This window comes from Pristiophorus japonicus, chromosome 1 (assembly GCF_044704955.1).
Source record: "Pristiophorus japonicus isolate sPriJap1 chromosome 1, sPriJap1.hap1, whole genome shotgun sequence".
Lineage (NCBI taxonomy): Eukaryota > Metazoa > Chordata > Chondrichthyes > Pristiophoridae > Pristiophorus > Pristiophorus japonicus.
This window is the reverse complement of record NC_091977.1, coordinates 390,842,490-390,866,016: the sequence shown is the minus strand read 5'-3', so window position 1 is coordinate 390,866,016 and position 23,527 is coordinate 390,842,490. Positions and strand designations below refer to the sequence as shown.

Here is a 23,527-nt window from a genome sequence, read left to right as displayed (position 1 = left end):
TCTTTGCAGCCTCTCTGTGTCTTCTACACAACCCGCTTTCCCACTAATCTTTGTGTCATCTGCAAATTTTGTTACACTACACTCTGTCCCCTCTTCCAGGTCATCTATGTATATTGTAAACAGCTGTGGTCCCAGCACCGATCCCTGTGGCACACCACTAACCTCCAATTTCCAATCCAAAAAGGACCCATTTATCCCGACTCTCTGCTTTCTGTTAGCCAGCCAATTCTCGATCCATGCTAATACATTTCCTCTGACTCTGCGTACCTTTATCTTCTGCAGTAACCTTTTGTGTGGCACCTTATCGAATGCCTTTTGGAAATCTAAATACACCACATCCATCGGTACACCTCTATCCACCATGCTCGTTGTATCCTCAAAGAATTCCAGTAAATTAGTTAAACATGATTTCCCCTTCATGAATCCATGTTGCGTCTGCTTGATTGCACTATTCCTATCTCTATGTTCCGCTATTTCTTCCTTAATGATAGCTTCAAGTATTTTCCCCACTACAGATGTTAAACTAACCGGCCTATAGTTACCTGCCTTTTGGCTGCCCCCCTTTTTAAACAGAAGCGTTACATTAGCTGCTTTCCAATCTGCTGGTACCTCCCCAGAGTCCAGAGAATTTTGGTAGATTATAACGAATGCAACTGTTATAACTTCTGCCATCTCTTTTAATACCCTGGGATGCATTTCATCAGGACCAGGGGACTTGTCTACCTTGAGATCCATGAGCCTGTCCAGCACTACCCCACTAGTGATAGTGATTGTCTCAAGGTCCTCCCTTCCCACATTCCCGTGACTAGCAATTTTTGGCATGGTTTTTGTGTCTTCCACTGTGAAGACCGAAGCAAAATAATTGTTTTAGATCTCAGCTATTTCCACATTTCCCATTATTAAATCCCCCTTCTCATCTTCTAAGGGACCAACATTTACTTTAGTTACTCTTTTCCGTTTTATATATCAGTAAAAGCTTTTACTATCTGTTTTTATGTTTTGCGCAAGTTTACCTTCGTAATCTATCTTTCCTTTCTTTATTGCTTTCTTAGTCATTCTTTGCTGTCGTTTAAAATTTTCCCAATGTTCTAGTTTCCCACTAACCTTGACCACCTTATACGCATTGGTTTTTAATTTGATACTCTCCTTTATTTCCTTGGTTATCCACGGCTGGTTATCCCTTCTCTTACCGCCCTTCTTTTTCACTGGAATATATTTTTGTTGAGCACGATGAAAGAGCTCCTTAAAAGTCCTCCACTATTCCTCAATTGTGCCACCGTTTAGTCTGTGTTTCCAGTCTACTTTAGCCAACTCTGCCCTCATCCCACTGTAGTCCCCTTTGTTTAAGCATAGTACGCTCGTTTGAGACACTACTTCCTCACCCTCAATCTGTATTGCAAATTCAACCATACTGTGATCACTCATTCCAAGAGGATCTTTTACTAAGAGATTGTTTATTATTCCTGTCTCATTACACAGGACCAGATCTAAGATAGCTTGTTCCCTTGTAGGTTCTGTAACATACTGTTCGAAGAAACAATCCCGTATGCATTCTATGAATTCCTCCTCAAGGCTACCCCGTGCGATTTGATTTGACCAATCGATATGTAGGTTAAAATCCCCCATGATTACTGCCGTTCCTTTTTCACATGCCTCCATTATTCCCTTGATTATTGTCTGCCCCACTGTGAAGTTATTATTTGGGGGCCTATAAACTACGTCCACAAGTGACTTTTTCCCCTTACTATCTCTAATCTCCACCCACAATGAACGTTTGCTTTCTGTTGCTGGAGTGGAGGAGGAAGGCTGATGTTTGCATTGAGACGAGCGAACACAGTTCATGAGTTGTTTCAAAGTAGCACTCGGATTTTTTGGCCTGAATGAGTCAATCAGCTAGGCCCAGACAATGGCAAATGAACACTAGTTCAAGGTACAACTCATAGGAGATTCCATAGTGGGAAAAAAACACTTTATATAGTGGTATGCAAAATGACAGCTTATCAAGAACAACAGATCTACTGTTGGTAGTAAGGGGAAGAAATATATATATTCATAATTATTTAAAAAACCCTTAATTTTAAGTATCAGTAAAGTTGGTAATCCTTGTACCTCATGTTATCAAGGGACCAAGGCATAGCAAATATATTAAATTAATTCTTCTTTTCTATGTTTGAAGAGGTGACCATGAGCAGCCTTCTTAGCAAGACAGTTGAATTCTGGGTGGATAGAAAGGTGAGCAGAGAGTTGAGAATAGAAGTGGTAAGTTGTTGTGTATGCAATAATTGTTAGACTGAGTACTGTTTAACTCCAAGAGGTGTGACCTTGGCTTTGCTTTATTAAGGCCCGAAGTGACTAATATACAAAATGGCTGGCCTTTTATATGTGGGCTGCACACACATGCCTCCAACAGTGATGCCATCTAGTGACTAGTGATCCCAAAAGTACATACATGACAATACCACCCTCTGAGATATTAGGCCAACAATTCCCGCTTCCCCGGGTCCATACGGAGTTCCTACGGATCTGGGAAGGCATTGGAAATGCCGGTTCCCAGCACGTAATGCGCATGCGCTGGACACCGGCATTTCCAATCTGTCAAGTTTCTGGCTTGACAGATGGCCGCATCTCGGGAGCGAGGACATTTGTAAGTGGAAGTTTCCGATATTTACGCTGACAAATGTCCTCAAAAGTCTTGCGCTTCAAAAAGCAGGCGCGTAGCCTACTTTTACAGGCGCACGTGTTTTAAAAAACACAAAAACATATAAAAATAAAGTTATTGAAACATATTTTATCATTAAAAACCCTCCCCACAACAGTAAGTTATTTTTTAAATCGGGAAATTATTTTTTTTAAGACATTAATAACTTTAATTTAAATTAATGTTGTGTAATTATTTTCTATTTTTTTATTAGTGTTTTGGGTGTTTGGGGCTGTGTTTTGGGTGTTTCGGGCTCTATCACAATCATAATAATAGGAGTTTAGGACCCTATTACTATGATACTTTACCTGATTGGCTGCCCAGAGCCATGTGACTCCGGCTGTAGGCTTGCACACGTGTCGCCGTGCACGCGCTGCGACTGGCAGTCACGAGAGGCCTCAGCATCGGAACGTCGAATGTGGGCAGCAGCTTAAGGTAGGTACGTATTTCTTCTCTTAAATGCCCGCGGGAAGGCCAAAATGGAATTTCAGGGCCATTAACATAGTCTTTTACAAATTGAGACAGTCCAGTGTTTTATGCTCCTGGGTTGACCATCTCAGTTCAACTCCAGCCTTGGGTGAGTGTTCAGAGTCTATTGTGACTGGTGGCTGGGTGGCTGACCTGGTGGGAGTGGCAATGGCCACGTCAGGGATTAAAAGTCCATTTTCATTGAGCATGTCAGTGATTGAAAGTCCTGATTCACTGATAACCACTGAGTCCTCTAATGACTGGGGGCAGGTTGGTTGGTCGTCGATTGTCTCTTCTTCCGACTGTTCCGATTTGTCTGTGTGCCGCAGCTTTGTTTGATCCATATGTTTCCTGCATGTTTGCCCATTTTTGAGCTTGACAATAAATACTCTGTTGCCCTCCTTGGCCATGACAGTACCAGCGATCCACTTGGGACCCTGACCATAATTCAGAACATATACAGGATCATTTACAGAAATATCGCGTGATACAGCTGCGTGATCGTGATACCCTTGCTGACTTTGTCTTCTATATTCAACATGATTATTCAAGTCAGGGTGTACAAGAGATAGCTTGGTTTTAAGACCTCTCTTCATCATTAGTTCAGCAGGCGAGATCCCAGTAAGCATATGCTTGTCCTGTAACTAAGCAGTATGCATGACAGGCGGGTCTGAGTGACCCTTGGGTTACTCGCTTCACACTCTGCTTTATGATTTGGACAGCACGTTCTGCTTGCCCATTGGATGCAGGTTTGAACGGCACTGATCTTACATGTTTGATACCATTGAGTTTCATGAACTCTTGAAACTCCTGACTGGTGAAGCACGATTCGTTGTCACTAACAACGATGTCAGGCAGACCAAGTGTCGCGAACATGACACTGAGATTCCCAATGGTGGCTGTGGATGTGCTGGATGTCATGATTATACACTCTATCCACTTCGAATATGCATCCACCACAACTAAAAACATCTTCCCCAGGAAGGGACCTGCAAAGTCTATGTGGATCCTGGACCATGGTTGGACGGCCATGACCACAGATTCAGCGGCGATTCCGCTGGTGCTTTGCTGAGCTGTATGCAAGTGTTGCACTGATACACACATGATTCCAGCTCAGAGTCAATTCCCGGCCGCCATTTGTGAGACCTGGTGATGGTTTTCATCATTACAATGCCGGGATGTGTGCTATGTAGCTCACATACAAATTTTTCTCTCCCTTTCTTGGGCATAACAACACAATTGCCCCACAGTATACAATCCGACTGAATAGACAGTTCGTCTTTGCAATGAATGTAAGATTTGGTCTCCTCGCACATTTTCTTGGGTATGGCAGACCAATCACCTTTGAGGATGCAACTCTTCACCACCGATAAAATTGGGTCCTGGCTGGTCCAGGTCTTAACTTGTTGAGCCGTGACAGATGTTCCTTCACTCTCAAAAGCATCCATAACTAACAATAAGTCCGCCAGTTGTGGCGTTTCCACCTCCGGTGTGGGCAACGGCAGACAACTGAAAGCATCGGCACAATTCTCGGTGCCATGATTATGGCGAATTACATAATCATAAGCGGATAATGTCAGCGCCCACCTCTGGATGCGGGATGAAGCATTGGTATTGATACCTTTGTTTTCAGAGAACAATGAAATGAGTGGCTTGTGATCTGCCTCCAGTTCAAACCGAAGACCAAACAGGTACTGATGCATCTTTTTAACTCCATACACACAGGCTAGTGCTTTTTCTCTACCATGCTGTAGGCTCTTTCCGCTTTAGACAAACTTTTTGAAGCATACGCGACTGGTTGAAGTTTACCCGACTCATTAGCTTGTTGGAATACTTAACCAATTCCATATGACGAAGCATCACAGGCCAATACTAAACGTTTACATGGGTCATAATGTACCAGCAGTTTGTTAGAGCAAAGCAGATTAGTGGCTTTCTCAAAAGCTCTGTCTTGACACCCAGTTGTTGCCTTTTCTTAGCAGAATGTGTAATGGTTCTAATAAGGTGCTCAATTTAGGTTGGAAGTTACCGAAGTAGTTGAGTAGACCCAGGAACAAACGCAGCTCCATCACATTCTGCGGCTTGGGTGCATTCTTGATGGCCTTGGTTTTCGCGTCCGTGGGCCTAATGCCGTCAGCAGCAATTTTCCTCCCCAGGAATTTGACCTCTGGTGCCATGAAGACACATTTCGAGCATTTCAGTCTGAGTCCCACTTTGTCCAGATGATATAGAATCTCTTCCAGGTTGTTCAGATGTTCCTCGGAGTCATGACCTGTGATCAGGATGCCATCTTGAAACATGACAGTTCTGGGAACGGACTTCAGTAGACTCTCCATGTTCCTCTGAAATATTGCTGCAGCTGAGCGAATTCCAAAAGGACACCTGTGATAAATAAACAGTCCTTTATGCGTGTTAATGCACGTAAGTCTCTTCGATGTCTTAACCAGCTCCTGTGTCATGTAGGCTGCGTCAAGTCCAGTTTGGTGAACGACTTCCCCCCGGCTAGCATTGCAAACAAGTCATCAGCCTTCGGTAACGGGTACTGATCCTGTTTCGAAACCCTGTTGATCGTAGCCTTGTAGTCTCCACAGATTCTGACGGTGCCATCAGTTTTCAGCACAGGAACAATGAGGCTCACCCATTCATTAAATTCAATCGGGGATATGATCCCTTCACGCTGGAGTCAGTCCAGTTCGATTTCGACCTTCTCCCTCATCACATACGGAACTGCCCGAGCTTTACGATGGACGGGTCTTGCATCTGAATCCACGTGAATCTGCACCTTGACTCCCGTGAAGTTGCCGATGCCTGGTTCGAACGGCGAGGGGAACTTGCTCAGTACTTGGGCACATGTATCTTTCTCCAACAACAACGCCTTGATGTCATTCCAATTGCTTCTGATTTTTTCAAGCCAGTTCCTGCCGAACAGCATTGGGTCATTGCCTGGGACAATCCCTAGCGGTAACTTGTGAACCGCACCGTCATACGACACTTTAATTGTGGCACTGCCAATCACCGTTATGAGTTCTTTGGTGTATGTGCGCAACTTGGCATTGGCTGGACTCAGCCTGGGCCTCAAAGCCTTAGTATCCCACAGTTTGTCGAATGCCCTCAGGCTCATTATTGATTGACTCGCCCCTGTGTCCAGTTCCATCGATACCATCAGCCCATTAAATTTCACGTTGATCATTGTCGGTTTGCTCTTAGTTAGGAACAAGTACAGTCCATAGACTTCCTCCTCTAGTATCTCGGATTGCGTATCCGGATCCGCGCTAGTCTGACCATCATCCTCCATGTGGTGTGTCGCAGCACACTTGCTCATCTGCGGACACTTGTGCTGGAGATGCCCCACTCTCAGACACCCTTTGCAACTATATTGCTTATATCGGCACTGCTGGTGCCGGTGATTTCCCCCACAACGCCAACACGGAGAAATTGGATGCATTCCCGCTGCCGGACTTTGGCAAGCCACAGGTTTCGAGTACGCAGTCGGGTAGACCCTGCCATGTGCAGCTCTGCCGAATGCCAAATCAATCATATTTATAGTTTTTGACGAGTTTTGACTTTTCACTGATATCTGCTTTAGACTTCTATCCATCGTCATGCATGACCGAGCGATCGTGATGGCCCTGTTCAAGTCCAACGTCTCCACTGCCAGTAGCTTACGCAGGATCACCTCGTGGTTGATGCCAATTCCAAAGAAGTCCTGCAGCATGTCTGCCAACACAGCCCCGAACTTATACGGTCTTGCTAAACATCTCAGGTCGGCAACGAATTCCGACACATTCTGGCCCTCTGAGAGAACGTGCATATAAAATCTGTATCTCGAGATGATGATGCCTTCGTCTGGCTTAAGGTGGTCCTGTACCAGTGTACACAATTCTTCATATGTCTTCTCTGTTGGACTCACAGGCAGGAGTAGAATCTTTAGCAGACCATAAATTTTTGGACCGCAAACCGTGAAGAACACCGCCCGGCGCCGATTTGTGTCACCGACCTCCTCCATTTTGTTGGCCACAAAGAACTAGCTCAAACGGCTCACAAAGTCTGCCCAATCTTCTCCTTCCACAAATCACTGCAACAATCCAATTGTGCTCATTTTTGCAGGCAAAGGTTCTTGTTGCCTCGTCACCAAATGTTGTGTATGTAATAACTGTTCGACTGAGTACTGTTTAACTCCAAGAGGTATGACCTTGGCTCTGCTTTATTAAGGCTCAAAGTGACTAATATACAAAATGGCTCGCTTTTTATACTTGGGCTGCACACATGTGGCCTCCAACAGTGACGTCATCTAGTGGCTAGTGATCCCAAAAATACATACATGACATAAGCAATGGAGATTTCCAGCAAGAAAAGGCCCAGCATCCTTCCCCTTCCAAAAGCAGCACATCGTAACATCCCCCACCATATGCTGAGGGTCACCATTGAACAGAGTTATATTTAGATTAGCCATATCAACCCGGTGGCTACAAGAGCAAAGTAGGGGCTGAGTATTCTAGAATCGTTGGCTCATCTCCTGATTCCTCAAAGCCTCCCTACCACCTACATAGCTTACATCAGGATTGAGATGGAGTATTCAACAAATGGGTATAGCCATAACACTCAAAAGCTCGACATATTCAGGGCAAAGCCATCTGCTTCATTGTTTCCCCTGCTACTGAAGTCAATATCTTCCACCACCAGCACAGGGTGGCTGCAGTATTTATTATCTACAGAATACACAGTTGCAACTAACCATAATCTCCCACTGTCACAATCTCTATCAATGAGAAGGATAAGAGCAGCATTATCATGGGAAATGCCATCTCCTTCAAGTTCCCCTCTGTTGCACACCATCCTGACTAGAAAATATATTGGCTTTCTTTCATCATAGCTGGGTGAAAATCTCTACCCAACACTATTTGGGAGCACCATCACCATAAGGGCTGAAGCAGCTGAAGGCAACTAGGGATGGACATTAACTGCTGCCTTGCCAGTGACACCCACATGCTGCGAACAAATATATAAAAAAGCTAAAGTGAGCACTGATGTGCTGAGGAAGACATGGCACCAGATTTAGATAGATTCATACAATGGTGCTTAAAGAAATGGCTGAGGAAATCAGACATATTCTTCCCACTACCGTTAGAGAAGCATTGGAAACAGAAGTAATGCCTGAGAATTAGAAAGTAACTACGATAACACCAATCTTTAAAACGATGCATAGAGATGACATATTAAACTACAGGCTAGTGAAGTTCCATCTGCTGTGGGTAAAGCATCCTAAAAAAAGGAACAATGAAATATCTAGATAGTTACAGTAAGAGTGAGTCAGCATCAATTGTTTTTATGGAACATCTTATTTAACAAATTTACTGGACTTCTTTCAGGGAATGACACACCTTGTCAACAGAACTTCTGTGATTTGATATATTTAGATTTGTGGCCGATTTAGATACCAGCCACATAATTAACATATTTAAAGCAGATTTATATAGTTATCTCTTGTTATTATGTATTGTAATGTAGTAGGTTAAGGAATTATCGACATATTGTATGTAAAATTTGATAGGAAAATGAATCTTAAATTTTGAAGGAATACATATGTGTGTTTAGCATTTAAAGAATGGTGGAGCAGGCTGAGAAGGCCAATAAAGTCAAACCTGTATAAACAAACACATTCTGAGAGGCAGAGATAACACATTCAAAGAAGCCAAATGCTCGAGAAGATGAAGGGATCAGCTCACACAGCAGGCAGTCTGAGAAGGGTTAAACCACTGTTTAACTGAACTAAATTCCCGTCTTTCATGTTAACAAATGTGTTAACAAATGATGTTGTGCTGAGATCGAACTAAAATTCCCATCTTTCATGTTAACAAATGTTTCTGTGCTTTGTGACTTGAATGTTTTCTTTGACTGAACCAAATGCAGTAACAAATTCTGTTATTTGTCTCTGCCTTACATCTATGTTATTTGTGGCAGTTAAATTGTCATTTCAAAGATTGTAGAGACATCTGTGTTATTTTCATAGGCAGCGTTCTTGATCACTGTCACTTCAAAAGATTCGTTATAAGCCAGCCCACTAAAATCTGTAAAAAGGCCAGTGAGACTTTTAGATTTTTGAAGATTATCTCTTCGGTAACTACGAACAGAACTGCCCCTGCATGCCAGAATAAAATCATTTCGAACCTATCTCTTTGAGTCTGTCATTCATTAAGAGCGTCGATCCATTATTTTAGCGGATCCGCTAGGGAGAATTCTCCTCAACAGTAATATGCCACTCATTACTGACATCCTGATACCAATTATTAACCAATGCCAGGTCATTCAATTATATTTCCTGACCCATTTGCAAGCCAACATCATGAGCAGCTCTCTGCTCAGACACCAACATCTCCCTTTCAAAACTTCTGTCATCACCTCCTTGCAAATAAGCCCTGTCCTCACCGCACAGCACTGCCCCCCCGCAGCCCTGGACACCGTGGACCACTTCCCATATCTCGGGAACCTCCTAGCAACAAGAGCAGGCATCGACGATGAGATCCAACACCGCCTCCAATGCACCAGTGCAGCCTTCGGCCGCCTGAGAAAAAGAGTGATCAAAGACCAGGCCCTCAAAACTGCCACCAAGCTCATGGTCTACAGGGCTGTAGTAATACCTGCCCTCCTGTATGCCTCAGAGACATGGACCATGTACAGCAGACACCTCAAGTTGCTGGAGAAATATCACCAACGATGTCTCCGCAAGATCCTACAAATCTCCTGGGAGGACAGGTGCACCAACATCAGCGTCCTCATTGAGGCTAACATCCCCAGCATTGAAGCACTGACCACACTCGATCAGCTCCGCTGGGCAGGCCACATAGTTCGCATGCCAGACGCGCGACCCCCAAAGCAAGTGCTCGACTCGGAGCTCCTTCACGGCAAACGAGTCAAAAGTGAGCAGCGGAAACGCTACAAGGACACCCTCAAAGCCTCCCTGATAAAGTGTAACATCCTCACTGACACCTGGGAGTCCCTGGCCAAAGACTGCCCTAAGTGGAGGAAGTGCATCCGGGTGGGCGTTGAGCACCTCGAGTCTCATCGCCGAGAACATGCAGAAATCAAGCGCAGGCAGCGGAAAGAGCGTGCGGCAAACCAGACCCACCCACCCCTTCCCTCAACGACTATCTGTCCCACCTGTGACAGAATCTGTGGCTCTCATATTGGATTGTTCAGCCACCAAAGAACTCACTTCAGGAGTGGAAGAAAGTCTTCCTCGATTCCGAGGGACTGCCTATGATGATGAGCAAATAAGCCCACCCTTGACCGATGTGTTCTCTCCAAATGCCATCCTTAATATTTCTATCCTCTCTAAGATCCTTGAAAGTTCAATCACCTCTGTGCTTTATACCCTCCGCTGCCATAACTCTCTTTGAATGATTACTGTCTGTACATAGCACCAAGACCACCGTGATTAAAATCACCAATAATATCCTCTGTGACTATGATCCCATGGTTTTACCCTTATCCTACCTCTGTAGACTTGCATTCCCTCTCATCCCATCATGTCCTGTGACCCTGGCCGTCTGTGCATCCCCTACTCTGCCCATTCCAGCAGTGGTGGTTGAGCCATCAGCTGTCTCAGATCTATTCTCTGAAAATCCCTTCCTAAACCTCTGCACTAACAAAAAGAAACCTACTTCTCTTCCTGCCTTTAAAAACCTTCGTAGAACCCGTTTATTTACTGTCAGCTCTCTAATAACTCCCCCATAAAGGTTTGGCACCCATTCATTTTCTCGCTGTGATACACCTTGGGATATTTTTCTATGTTAAGACACTATACACATGGAAGCTATTTCTGCTGTTATTGTGTTGGAGAGAGAGAGAAAGCGAGAGAGGGAGAGAGTGTGAGAAAGAGAGAGAGAGAATCATCAACTTTTAGACCACCGGTAAGTCCTGGAATTCCAAACTCTCTGGGATAGTTATTCTGCGCCTAAAATCAACACATGCTTAAAGTGAATTATGTAATTACTTGGGTCACCATTTTCCTTTTATTTCCCTTTTCTGCTTTTTATTGCCTTTCCTATTCTCTCTCTTCCTTCTTTATATTATTAATTTTATTTCTAACTAATTTTCCCTATTATTCTCTTTTAACTTAAAAATATATTAAGCACTTTTTCTTATGTTTTTCCCCTGGCTGCTATCCATTTTGGAGGTGGGAATCTCTGATTGGCTGAAGATTGTCTTCAGAGATTAATTTTTAATCCAATGAAATGCCACCAGTCTAAAGATTACCGGAAGTGATCATAGGAATTGGTTTAAAGCATCAAACCAGGAAAAACAATTACAGAACCAGTAATCTGGTTTGTGTCATTGACAGTCCAACCGTGCCCAGTTATAAATAACATATTTGCAGTATTCTGATGATTTATATTACAAACTAAGGAATATTTGTCTTTAAATAATGTATTACACATCTCTCAGAAATGTCTCAAAATGCTCCACATACAATGAATGCCAGATTGGCTCAATACTCTTCCTTTTGCGTCAGGATGTTCTGCGTTTAAGTACCACAGGACTTTAGCACATAATTTAAGCTGTCATCCTAGTGCCATACTGCGGGGTACTTTATTGCTGGAGATGCTGTCCTTTAGATAAGGTATTAACTTGAAGTCCTATCTACGAGTTCAAGTGGATAGGACTATTCAAAGAAGAGCAGAAAGTTCTCCTTGTGCCATTATTACTCCCTCAACCAACACTATCTGAAACAATCAACTGGTCATTCACTTTATTGCTGATGTAGCATTTTGTTATGTGCAAAATAGCAGCTGTGTATCCTGATAGTCTCTTCCCCTTTAAAATGGTGCAAACTACGAATAATAAAGCAATTAAAAACAGTAAATTATAATAATGAGTAAGAGTGCAAAACCACCATTTTGCATTTTGGTAGACTAAAGCTGCACATTCCTGTCCACCTGAAAATTTGTACTCAATTTCGCAACAGTTCTATGTTGACGGAAATAGGACCAGCTGCAATAGTGGATCAACAATGCCTTAACGAAATAAAAACTCAGAAAAATATTTGGAGGAATGGGGTACATTGCACTCACATTAACAAATATGGGCTCTAAACTTTCGTCAGTTTTCAATGGATGTAAGATAATCTCTACAACTTGAAAGCTGTTATAATCTTCCATCAATAGATATCAGAATATTGTGTCCATCCTGACTCATTTGGGACCAGTGTCGATGTGAATTAAGTTCTTAAAACCTGTTCCTTAACCCAAATTCAGCTTCAATGTGCTCAAAAAACCTAATCATTAGGATATTAGAAGTCAATATGAATACGAATGTGATGTACAACATTTTATTTTTATGTGGGAGGCTAACTGAATTCTCAGTACATTCTAACCATGATATTATAGCAGATTTGTGTACCAATGTAAACAGTAGGAATCCCCATTCAGATAACATAACACAGAGAAACTTCAACAAATAAAATAAACTTCATCTCGTTCACCATATAAAGTATTTTCAGGGATATTCTTGAGTTAACGATTAATTAAACCAAAGATTGAACAAAGGCAGCTTTATTGCTGAGTTCATTCATTCTTCTATACAACCACCTATCAATGATAAAGCAAACCATTCTGTAATGAGCTGTTTTGGACATGGGTCACATTTAATAATAAAGTCCAGCCGTAAGAAAATTACCACTTACTTCTAAATCGTTAAAAAACAGATGTGTATCTGCCAAGTTGAAGATCATTTCTTCCATTCGTAGCCCAAGTGAGACTGATGTAGGTGGATCCTGCAAACAAAAGTGCAAATAAAGAAACAGCATTCATCGGCTAAAGCAGGAGTGTCCTCATCTTTTGTCTTTCTGAATCACTTAGATGCATAGTATGGATCATCAGCGGCCAGATTTAAAATTTAATTTGAAATCTCAAGCTTTTGATACTAACAGATTTTGGTGTTCTGATTTAGGATTTATCCACAGATGCTAATAGCTGCCTTTCCCAACCTACAGCCCCATAAAATTCGAACAACAAACCAGCCCAAATAGCTTAGAATTGTCTGAGCTTTGTTGGCCAGATTGTTAGAGGTCGAGGCTATGTTTAGCTATAGTTTGGACACCTGTGGACTAAAGAAGTGGAGCTAAAGTCAATAATCAATGCACATCTTTGAAAGAGACGAGTTTTTGGATCTATTCAGTTTCCTAGAAGATTTTAACAATACTTAGTTTATATGATTATCAGCTCCATTTTCTAAACAAAACTGAGCCTTTCCCTGTTAATGTGCTCAGTAATATTGATGATTCCTGTCTGTGTGTAACATCCATTGAAAGTTGATACAAGTTAAATTTTAACGTGTAAATACAGTCATCAATCATTTTCTTTTATTAAAGTTAAAAATAGAAGGTAATACTTTGGAAATAAAGCTTGCTGTGTATTATTTACCATTTGAAATGTAAAATACAGTAATGTCTGAAATACAAATACCAAGGTCTTACTGCAGTTGTACAGGGCCTTGGTGAGGTCTCACCAGGAATATTGTGTTCAGTTTTGGTCTCCTAATCTGAGGAAGGATGTTCTTGCTATTGAGGGAGTGCAGCGAAGGTTCACCAGACTGATTCCCGGGATGGCAGGACTGACATATGAGGGGAGACTGGATCGACTGGGCCTGTATTCACTGGAGTTTAGAAGAATGAGAGGGGATCTCATAGAAACATATAAAATTCTGATGGGACTGGACAGGTTAGATGCAAGATGAATGTTCCTAATGTTGGTGAAGTCCAGAACCAGGAGTCACAGTCTAAGGATAAGGGGTAAGCCATTTAGGACCGAGATGAGGAGAAACTTCTTCACTCAGAGTTGTTAACCTGTGGAATTCCCTACCGAAGAGAGTCGTTGATGCCAGTTCATTGGATATATTCAAGAGGGAGTTAGATATTGTCCTTATGGCTAACGGGATCAAGGGGTATGGAGAGAAAGCAGGAAAGGAGTACTGAGATGAATGATCAGCCATGATCTTATTGAATGATGGTGCAGGCTCGAAGGGCCAAATGGCCTACTCCTGCACTTATTTTCTATGTTTCTATGTTTCTATGAAAGGAAACAGTAATGGTAATAATATTTAGGTTGGAAGATTGGAGAAACAAGCCAAACAAAATGATTTTTTCTCATGTTCTTGGAAAATGTTAGCAGGGAGAGACCCAGTTCTGTCATGTCTAAATGGAACATGCAACAACATAACAGAATTTAATATAATAATCACATTAAGATAAAATCATTTTTAGTACCAGTTCACGAGTGCTGATAATCCTACTTATTCCTAACTAAAGTAAAATAAATACAATTTATTGCGTAATTAACTAAAGACCCAGTGCTTTTTAAAATCACAACCCACCACAAGATTGATATCTATGATTCCTGCCCTGTTAAACAATCCTCCTCTCCATCTCTTAAATCTTGTATGAGCTTTACAGAAAGAAAATATAGGGTGAGGTCTATGTAATTATCAAGGTTTAAGTTTTACAACATTACCGTACCCAGAAAAATGATGGTCTCATCATAGTTATGCTCATGGGGATTTTAACTTAAGTATTTGAGCCCCAATTTTAATTCCCTGTGGCTGATGAAAACAGGGCATGCAGCAAATTAAAATATCAGCAACGTGGCACTCACCAGAGCCACACTGCACACGCACCCCATGCCATTTTAACAGGTGCGTTTCAAGCAATATGAGGCCCTCGCCCCAGATGGGAAGGTAGGAAACAGGAGCAGGTATCATTCACAGTTTTTTCACTGTTCTCTAGGCTCGAGGCACTGTCTGAAGATGATTGCATAGAAACGTGGGTGCAGTCAATGATGCCCCGGACATAGGAACATTCTGTAATCTGAGCAAACCCCGGGGCTCTATCCTGCTGCTGCCAGATGTCTATAGGTAATTTGATAAATGTATGTGCTCTGCCAAACATGGCCTCAGTCATTTTGTGTGTGCAAATATGAACTGCAGAATGATTCATGTTGCTGATATCCCCTGTGGCAGCCTAGAAGGAGCAGGAGGCAAAGTTGAGGACTGCAGTGATCTTGACTGCAACAGGCAACACTGTGCTAAATCTGGCAGTTGGTTATCGGTCCTGTTGCAGGAGGTGACACAGCTCTATGACAGCCTCCTAAAGAAGCTCAACCTCCATATGCATTGCTCCTTTGAGAAGTGCAGGTATGTTGTCCTGGACCTACAAACTCTGGGAGGGTAAGGATTTCTTTGGTTTGTTTTCCTTGTAGGTCCAGCTCTATGTACTCATTCCTCATGATCCTTCTCCTCATCCTCTTTCTCTAGCCTGAGTGGAATTGCCAGAATAAATCCCATGATGAAAATGTACATTGCCGGAAGCCCCTGAAGAGTTGAGAATGTTGTACAGGCTTTACAACCACTTTGAAATGGTCTAAGTATTTAAAAACCACAATGTAATAGAATCAAAATGTCTATCTAAACTTTCCAGCATTTTACCTGACAGCAGCTGAGAATTCCTTTAAATGCGCTGAAAATGAATGGCTTCCTGATGACTAATGCCCATGGTAGGGGAACTGACTATAGCAATGTGAGTGGCAAGCAAAATGGCATCCAGGTCCTAAAATTGGTGTAGGATCCTCATTTACACAATGCATTTGGCACTCACCCATTTCAAGTGTGAGCGCTGGCCACTTAAATTGAGGCCTGCTTGAAAATTGCATTAGGTGGGTGTTAGATGCAAAATCAGTGCAAAGTTTGTTTTAATTTTTGGCCCGCTACAGCCCCGTACATGCTGAAAAATGGGATAGTAAGCCAACGCCCTCCCCGCCCCCTCCCCCACCAAGTATCATTCATTGGAAAAGTGGGAAAGTCACAAACGTCTGAGCAAGCATTAAAATAAACCTTGATGTAATACATTCAGTGGTAAGTTCGTTGAAATATTGCTTTGGTTGGTTTTGAAATAAGAGCTAGATGTTCACTGAATTTATTAATTGTTTCTACAGGTCACATTTCCAAAGCAACAAGAAAGCCTCCAAGAAAGTTCAAAAGCTTTGTCTGATATCTTCAATTAAAATTAACTTATAATTAAGGCTTCAAATGAATAAAATTGTGTTTTATCTGCAACTAGGATTTATTTAAGTGGTCTGAGTCTCTAAGGGCCCAAGTTCCCGCCCCCTGTAAAAACAGCGCACCTTACTTTCTGGGATAAAAAGGGTGCCGAAAATTTACCTTGTGATTCTCCGAGCTCCTCAGGACATCTTCGGGCTCGGCGTAGTGCAGCACAAGGGGTTTGGGGCGGAGCCAGGTCCCGGCGCTGAAAACAGTGCCGGGACCTCTGCACAGGCGCGCTAGAGTGTGCGCGCATGTGCAGTAGCTCCTCGCAGCCCGATGCTCTGCAGTTCAGCCTCCTGCTCAGCCCCCCCACATTGAGCCTCCTACGGTCGGGTTTTTGGGTTCAGCCTGTATTGAATACGGTTGTGAAGAGTTTACTTCTCTGGCCATGTGTTTTGTGTATATGATGCTGTTTAGCATTGTTGTGTTCTTAATAAGACTGGTTGTCTGGGCAGAAGCTAATGGCTTTATAACTTTGAATCTTGATTTTTGAAAAGTTTGGGCAAATGTATTATTTAATGGATTTTGGTCAAGCCAAGTGTCAAAGTGAACATGTATTACTTGTAGCCAGAACCAAAATATTTGGCACAGTTTATCCATTTATTATTTCATGCACACTATAATGGTAAACTGTCAATTTCAGGAAAACTTACGTAGAATTATTGGAATACAGGCAAGAATTTTGAATGAAAGACTAGCTGTAACAGATCTACAGGGCATCCTGTTCAGCCCCCCCGCGTTCAGCCTCCGTTCAGCCTCCACCGCCATCCCCCCCACCCTCCACCCCTCCGCGTTCAGCCTCCGTTCAGCCTTCTTTGATTTAAAACATTTTTTTTTTGATTGACTTATTGATTTATTGATTTATTTATCATTTATTATTGATGATGGCTTTTTATTTGTAAAAGTGAAGTGTTTAATGCTTGTAAACTTCTCTTCCCCCTCCTATCTCTTGTTCCCTCCGCCTAATTTATAAAGTGTAGGCAAGGTTTTTCTGAGCGTACAAAAATCTACACTTACTTCATTCTAAGTTAGTTTGGAGTAAGTTTTCACTGCCTAAACTAGCAAAACAGGCGTAAGTGGCTGGTAATGCCCCCTTTTGAAAAAAAATACTGTTCTAAAACGAAACTATTCTAACTCACTAGAATTGGAGCAAACTAAACACTGAGAATCGCAATTTCTAAGATACTCCAGTCTAAACTAGATGCTCCAGAAAAATAGGAGCAACTCGAGCCGAAACTTGAGCCCAATAAGCTGTAATTATTCTGATGGCTTGGTGCAAAATTTATTGTGCATCTATTGAGAACTAAGTGCTGCTGTAGATTGGAGAGAAATTATGCTCAATTAGACTCACGTTTTTTTGTTGAAGCCACTAATTGAAAGCTAAACATTCTAAGTTGTAATAACACACTTAAGGAAAAATCTTACAATGCATACATGTTTATAAGGATTTGCAGTTCAATGTGACTTTCTTAAAAGGTGTGGTTGAACTATGAACAAACCTTTGAGGGGGTAAGGATTAAGCAAAAGGAAAAATGACAGCATGGTATAGAACCCTAAACAGAGCTCTGTTCTGCTCAGAAGAGAGTGGATTGAAAACATAGGCTGATTGCCATTTTTAATTTTACCTCACTGAATCACTCTCTTCAGAAAATGTTGAAGAACAGGAATGATTACATGCTGTGGTCTTACAATGAATAATGATTATAGTCTTACCAGGAAAATAAAAAGACCAGGATTATGTTCACCTATTTTTTTTGTAACAAAACTGTGAATCAATTAAAAAGAACCACAGGAATTTTTAGGCCACAGTATTTTAATAACTTTTCTCCCTAAGCATTTATTTTATTTCTATATATACCTACTTGTGTATGTATTTAAAAATAAATGTGAATCCACTTATTTCCTACCAACTGCAAGGTCTCTTTTTTGCGTAGTATGATACAACACTAACTGTACAGGAAATTTGCAGATGCAACCATGCAAGAAAATGTCAAGCTTCAGCTGCTCTTTAGTTTGTGCACCTGCCTTCAGTCATCAGTGCTATCTACAAAATGTCAGTTTTTTTCCCAGCTTCCAAAATCCAATCACCATGCAGCTGGTTTGAACTGTCAGGTTTATGTGCAAGAATTGCTGATGCCAATCGAGATAACTGATAAACAGAACAGATGAACCTTATCCTATTTATAGTTTATGCTTCACAGCTAAGACATTGGTCAAGAACATCTACATCCACTCTTAAGGAAAACTCACAAAATGAAATGGCTAACAGAAAATGCCCATAAAATAGCCAGAAGTGTCAAAAGCAATCTATGACTAAACAGTATGTAGCTGCATTAAAAAAGACTTTTTGAAATTAGCTTGTTTCAAACAATTTATTTTTTCTAACCAATTTTATTCCCTCCTTTTTAAGGTACTGACTTATTTTTGGAATACATTCCTCATATGACTGCCGCCTTCCCCCAACACCTCCTCCAAATGGCCATCATTCAAGTGTGAGGCCTGTCAGTGAGTGTTGGTAAGCTATTTGACTGCAGGACTGCAGACCCAATCATGTTTTCACTCACCACCCCCACCCATGCACTTCCAGCAGGAACAGCTTGGGGATTTGTTTTAGGCAGTCATCATTTTCTTATCAGCCTTGAACAAAATTATAAACTCTGGCAAGTTGACTGCTTAACAAAAGTTCATTCTAAGATAATCTAGCCCATTGCAATTTAATCTTTCAAATCATTCTTGTGGAGAATGAAATATGCAGAATAAGGTTGAGTTATTCCTGTCAAAATTGATTTAAACTTGTGTTATATGCACCACATTTTGGGCTCAAGTTTCCACCCTCTGTAAAAACAGCGCACCTCCATAAGGTGCGCCGACTTTCTGGAATAAAAAGGGCGCCGAAAACTTACCTTGTGATTCTCCGAGCTCCTCAGGATGGCTTCAGCCTTGGCGTGGCATAGCACAAGGGGTCGGGGGCGGAGCCAGGTCCCGGCGCTGAAAACAGTGCAGGGACCTCTGCACATGCACGCTAGAGTGTGCGCGCATGTGCAGTAGCTTCTCGCAGCCCGAATCTCTGCGACGCTGCATGGGAGGGGCCCGAAGCACGCCGCCCTAGCCCTGGCCGAATGGGCGCCCCGGGCATTGAAGATCTGCCTCCCTCCTGTTCAGCGTTCCCCCCCCCTCCCTGCCGTTCTGCCTCCCTCCCTCCCTGCTGGCTGTTTAGCCTCCATCCCTCCCGTTCAGCCCCCCCCCCCCACGTTCAGCTCCCCCCTCCCTCCCATTCAGTCCTTCCCCCTCCTCCCTCCCCCGTCCCTCCCCTCTCCCCCCCTTCTCCCTCCCCCCCTTCTCCCCCGCCCCCTCTCACCCTCCCTCTCTCCCCCCACCCCTCACTGTCAGAAACACAGAGAGACACTGACAGAGACAGAGAGAGAGATACTGGGGATGGAGGGGGCCATCCCAGCACGTTGCTGGAGGGCTCCCGGTGCTGCAGTAGGTGAGTAGAAACTTAAATTTTTATTTATTGATTGATTTTTTATTTATTTTTTATTTTGTAATTTTTTTTGATTGATTTATTGGTTGATTTATTGATTTATTTATCATTTATTATTGATGATGGCTCTTTATTTGTAAAAGTGAAGTGTTTAATGTTTGCAAACATCCCCCCCCCCCCTCACCCCTCCATCTCTCGTTCCCTATGCCTGATTTATAAGTGTAGGCAAGGTTTTTCTGAGCATATAAAAATCTACACTTACTCTGTTCTAAGTTAGTTTGGAGTAAGTTTTCGCTGCCTAAACTTGCAAAACAGGCGTAAGCGGCTGGTAACGCCCCTTTTTGGAAAAAAAAACTGTTCGAAAACGAAACTATTCTAACTCACTAGAATTGGAGCAAACTAAATGCCGAGAATTACAATTTCTAAGGTACTCCATTCTAAACTAGTTGCTCCAAAAAAATAGGAGCAACTCGAGCTGAAACTTGAGCCGTTTGGGTGAACTGTGAACTTGCTGCCCAATCAGCAGTGTTTTTGGCTCAAGGTTCACAGGCTTAGTGTTCTTATCACCAGCCTCTCAGATACACAGTAGGTATTAGCAATAGACTTCAAAAGTTATGCTTCCTGTCACACTTCACACCTCACTCCATAGTGCTTCCTTGCTTCTCCTCTAGCATGCTATTACTGAGTGATGTTCCTCATTATTGAATGTAAGCTGAACTAAACCATTTTGGGTAATTTAACCAATTGCTAAATGTGGCCCAATTCGGATGTTTCAAATTAATATATGTCTATCCTTTGCTAATCAAATACCCTGCTGCTGAAACCTGCACCTCACAACTTGAGCTGTCGCTTGGAAATTCCCTCATTGCCATTCCACTATGCGTGGAGGGTTTTCCTGTATGGGCTGCTCTGGCACACCCTCCACTTCATCGCTCTCGTCATCCATCCAGAGTTGGTGTGTCATCATGCCATCCAATGGAGGCAGGGGACTCCAGGACTCTTTATGCAGGAGTCCTGGCCTGCACCATTGGGGATCTGGGGTGGAGAGTGTTGCACGGAGCAGTCCTGTCCAATAGGTTTTTAAAGTTATTTAACGGACTCCCAGGCCACCTATAACTTTTGTGGCCTGGACGAGACAGTTCTCCATATATTTGCTTAATGTCAGAGGTTGCAGCCCTTCTTCTAAATATTTGAAGGGGTTGTTGCTCAACTTTTGAGACCACTTTAGTCCAATGGTCCTGATTTTTGGCCACAAGGTGCAGAGGGAGGCGGGCAATTTGGAAGACGTCCTTGTGGGTCTGCTCCTGTGCATGGCCAAGGAGGTCATCTACAGGCCCAGGCTGGATGCGGGCCGTGAGGGTGGTCACCTGCCTCTCTTCTATGGTCTTGTCCGCGCGTAGGTGGCCTTGGAGAAGGAGAACGTGGTGTCTGCCGGTGCATTTGAGGGTGGATAAAAGGGAACCAGTGGATGTGGTATATTTCGATTTCTAGAAGGCATTTGATAAGGTGCCATATAAAAGGTTACTGCATAAGATAAAAGTTCACAGGGTTGGGGGTAAAATGTTAGCATGGATAGAGGCTAACTAATAGAAAACAGTCGGGATAAATGGGTCATTTTCCGGTTGGCAAACAGTGACTAGTGAGGTGCCACAGGGATCTGTGCTGGGGCCTCAACTATTTACAATCTATATTAATGATTTGGATGAAGGGACCAAGTGTACTGTAGCCAAGTTTGCTGATGATAAAAAGATGGGTGGGAAAGCAAATTGTGAGGAGGACACAAAAAATCTGCAAAGGGATATAGACAGGCTAAGTGAGTGGGCAAAAATTTGGCAGATGGAGTATAATGTGGGTAAATGTGAGGTTATCCACTTTGGCAGAAAAAATAGAAAAGCAAATTATAATTTAAATGGAGAAAAATTGCAAAGTGCTGCAGTACAGAGGGACCTGTGGGTCCTTGTGCATGAAACACAAAAAGTTAGTATGCAGGTACAGCAAGTAATCAGGAAGGCAAATGGAATGTTGGCCTTTATTGCAAGGGGGAGAGAATATAAAAGCAGAGAAGTCCTGCTACAACTGTACAGGGTATTGGTGGGGCCATACCTAGAGTACTGCATACAGTTTTGGTACCCATATTTAAGGAAGGATATATTTGCATAGGAGGCTGTTCAGAGAAGGTTTACTAAGTTGATTCTGGAGATGAGGGGGTTGACTTATGAAGATAGGTTAAATCGATTGGGCCTGTACTCATTGGAGTTCAGAAGAACGAGAGGTGATCTTATCGAAATATATAAGATAATGGGAGGGCTCGACAAGGTGGATTCAGAGAGGATATTTCCACTCACAGGGGAAACTAAAACTAGGGGGCATAGTCTCGGAGTAAGGGGTAGCCCATTTAAACTGAGATGAGGAGGAATTTACTTCTCTCAGATGGTTGTAAATCTGTGGAATTCTCTGCCCCAGAGAGTTGTGGAGGCTGGGTCATTGAATATATTTAAGGCAGAGATAGACAGATTTTTGAGCGATAAGGGAGTGAAGGGTTATGGGGAGCGGCCAGGGAAGTGGAGCTGAGTCCATGATCAGATCAGCCATGATCTTATTAAATGGTGGAGCAGGCTCGAGGGGCCAAATGGCCTACTCCTGCTCCTATTTCTTATGTTCTTATGTTTCACAACTAGTGGACACTGCAGGGACTGGAGTGTATACTGGACACCGGAAATAATATTATTATTTATGTTTATGTTTCCTATTTTTATGGTTTGTTTCATTATTGGTTGTACCTCTTTAAAAAGGTGTCACTTCTGCCTGTTTTTTTGATTGATGCCAGTGTCTCCTTATTGGTTTATTTAGAAAACGTATACCCTGCTGTTAATTTCTTAATCTGTCACAATTGTTCCCATTAGCATGAGTTTGTAGGTAAGTGCCGATGGTGAGTGAATGGACAAAGGTATATTGAGACCAAAACTAGACCCATCATTGACCCTGGGAACATTATTTCCAACATTTCTCCAATCTAAGCAACATCCAATAGCCATAACTATTTATTTCCTGTCTGTCAACCACGTTCTATCTATGCTGCTACATTTCATCTTAAACTATATGTTGGAATTTTTTTTAATTAGCTTCATGTGAGACAACTTCTAGAAATCCATATACATAGTTGCTAACCATGTGCTTTTGGAGTGGACTCTTTGTGAGTAAATGAGTAAAATAACCAATAATATTTAATATAGTATTTTAAGTTGAAAAAAAACTCATCCCAGAATGCTGGTAAAGCTATCAACGTTGTCGTCAGCACAGATGGACTCTATGCTCTCTAGGTAAAGACAATTTGACAGTTTTTTAAAAAACATCTTCTTCTGGTATTGTTGCCTTCCTCAGCTTCACAGCATCAGAGCAGCACTAGCTGTGGAAAATAGTATGGTTCAATCCAGCACAATATGAGTGTCCATCGGATTTATAGAGCAAGCCCTAAGCAAACGGTTGCTACATGCCTAAGGTTGCCAACCCTCCAGGATTGCCCTGGAGTCTCCAGGGATTAAAGATTAATCTGAAGGACACTGCTGCAAGCATCCCAGGAGAAAAATCATAGGGGAACTAAACAAATTTGTGTTTTGCTTCATTTTCATTTGAGTACTTTTGTTTATTAGTTATAAAAATATTGGAGATGGGGAAAAAAATGCTGTTTCACTAACAGTGAGGATAATCCGATTGGGTAGTAAAGGTTTGTTCTCTTTCCAATTGATGTGGGAAGACAGTGTGCCTGGATGATGAACCAATGGCTG

The 23,527-nt window shown here is 42.4% G+C and overlaps 1 protein-coding gene across 15 annotated transcripts in view; it reads right to left on the bottom strand.

The window, feature by feature from the left end:
• Positions 1-23,527, bottom strand: part of eya1 (EYA transcriptional coactivator and phosphatase 1) — a 287,775-nt gene that overhangs the window by 101,235 nt on the left and 163,013 nt on the right. For 12 of the 15 annotated variants that reach the window (XM_070891236.1, XM_070891238.1, XM_070891240.1 and 9 more), the window contains one exon: positions 12,849-12,938. The exons of the other annotated variants lie outside the window; for them this stretch is intronic. In XM_070891236.1, the coding sequence (XP_070747337.1) occupies positions 12,849-12,938 (90 nt within the window). The remainder of the gene's footprint in view (positions 1-12,848; positions 12,939-23,527) is intronic. 15 annotated transcript variants of the gene reach the window in all.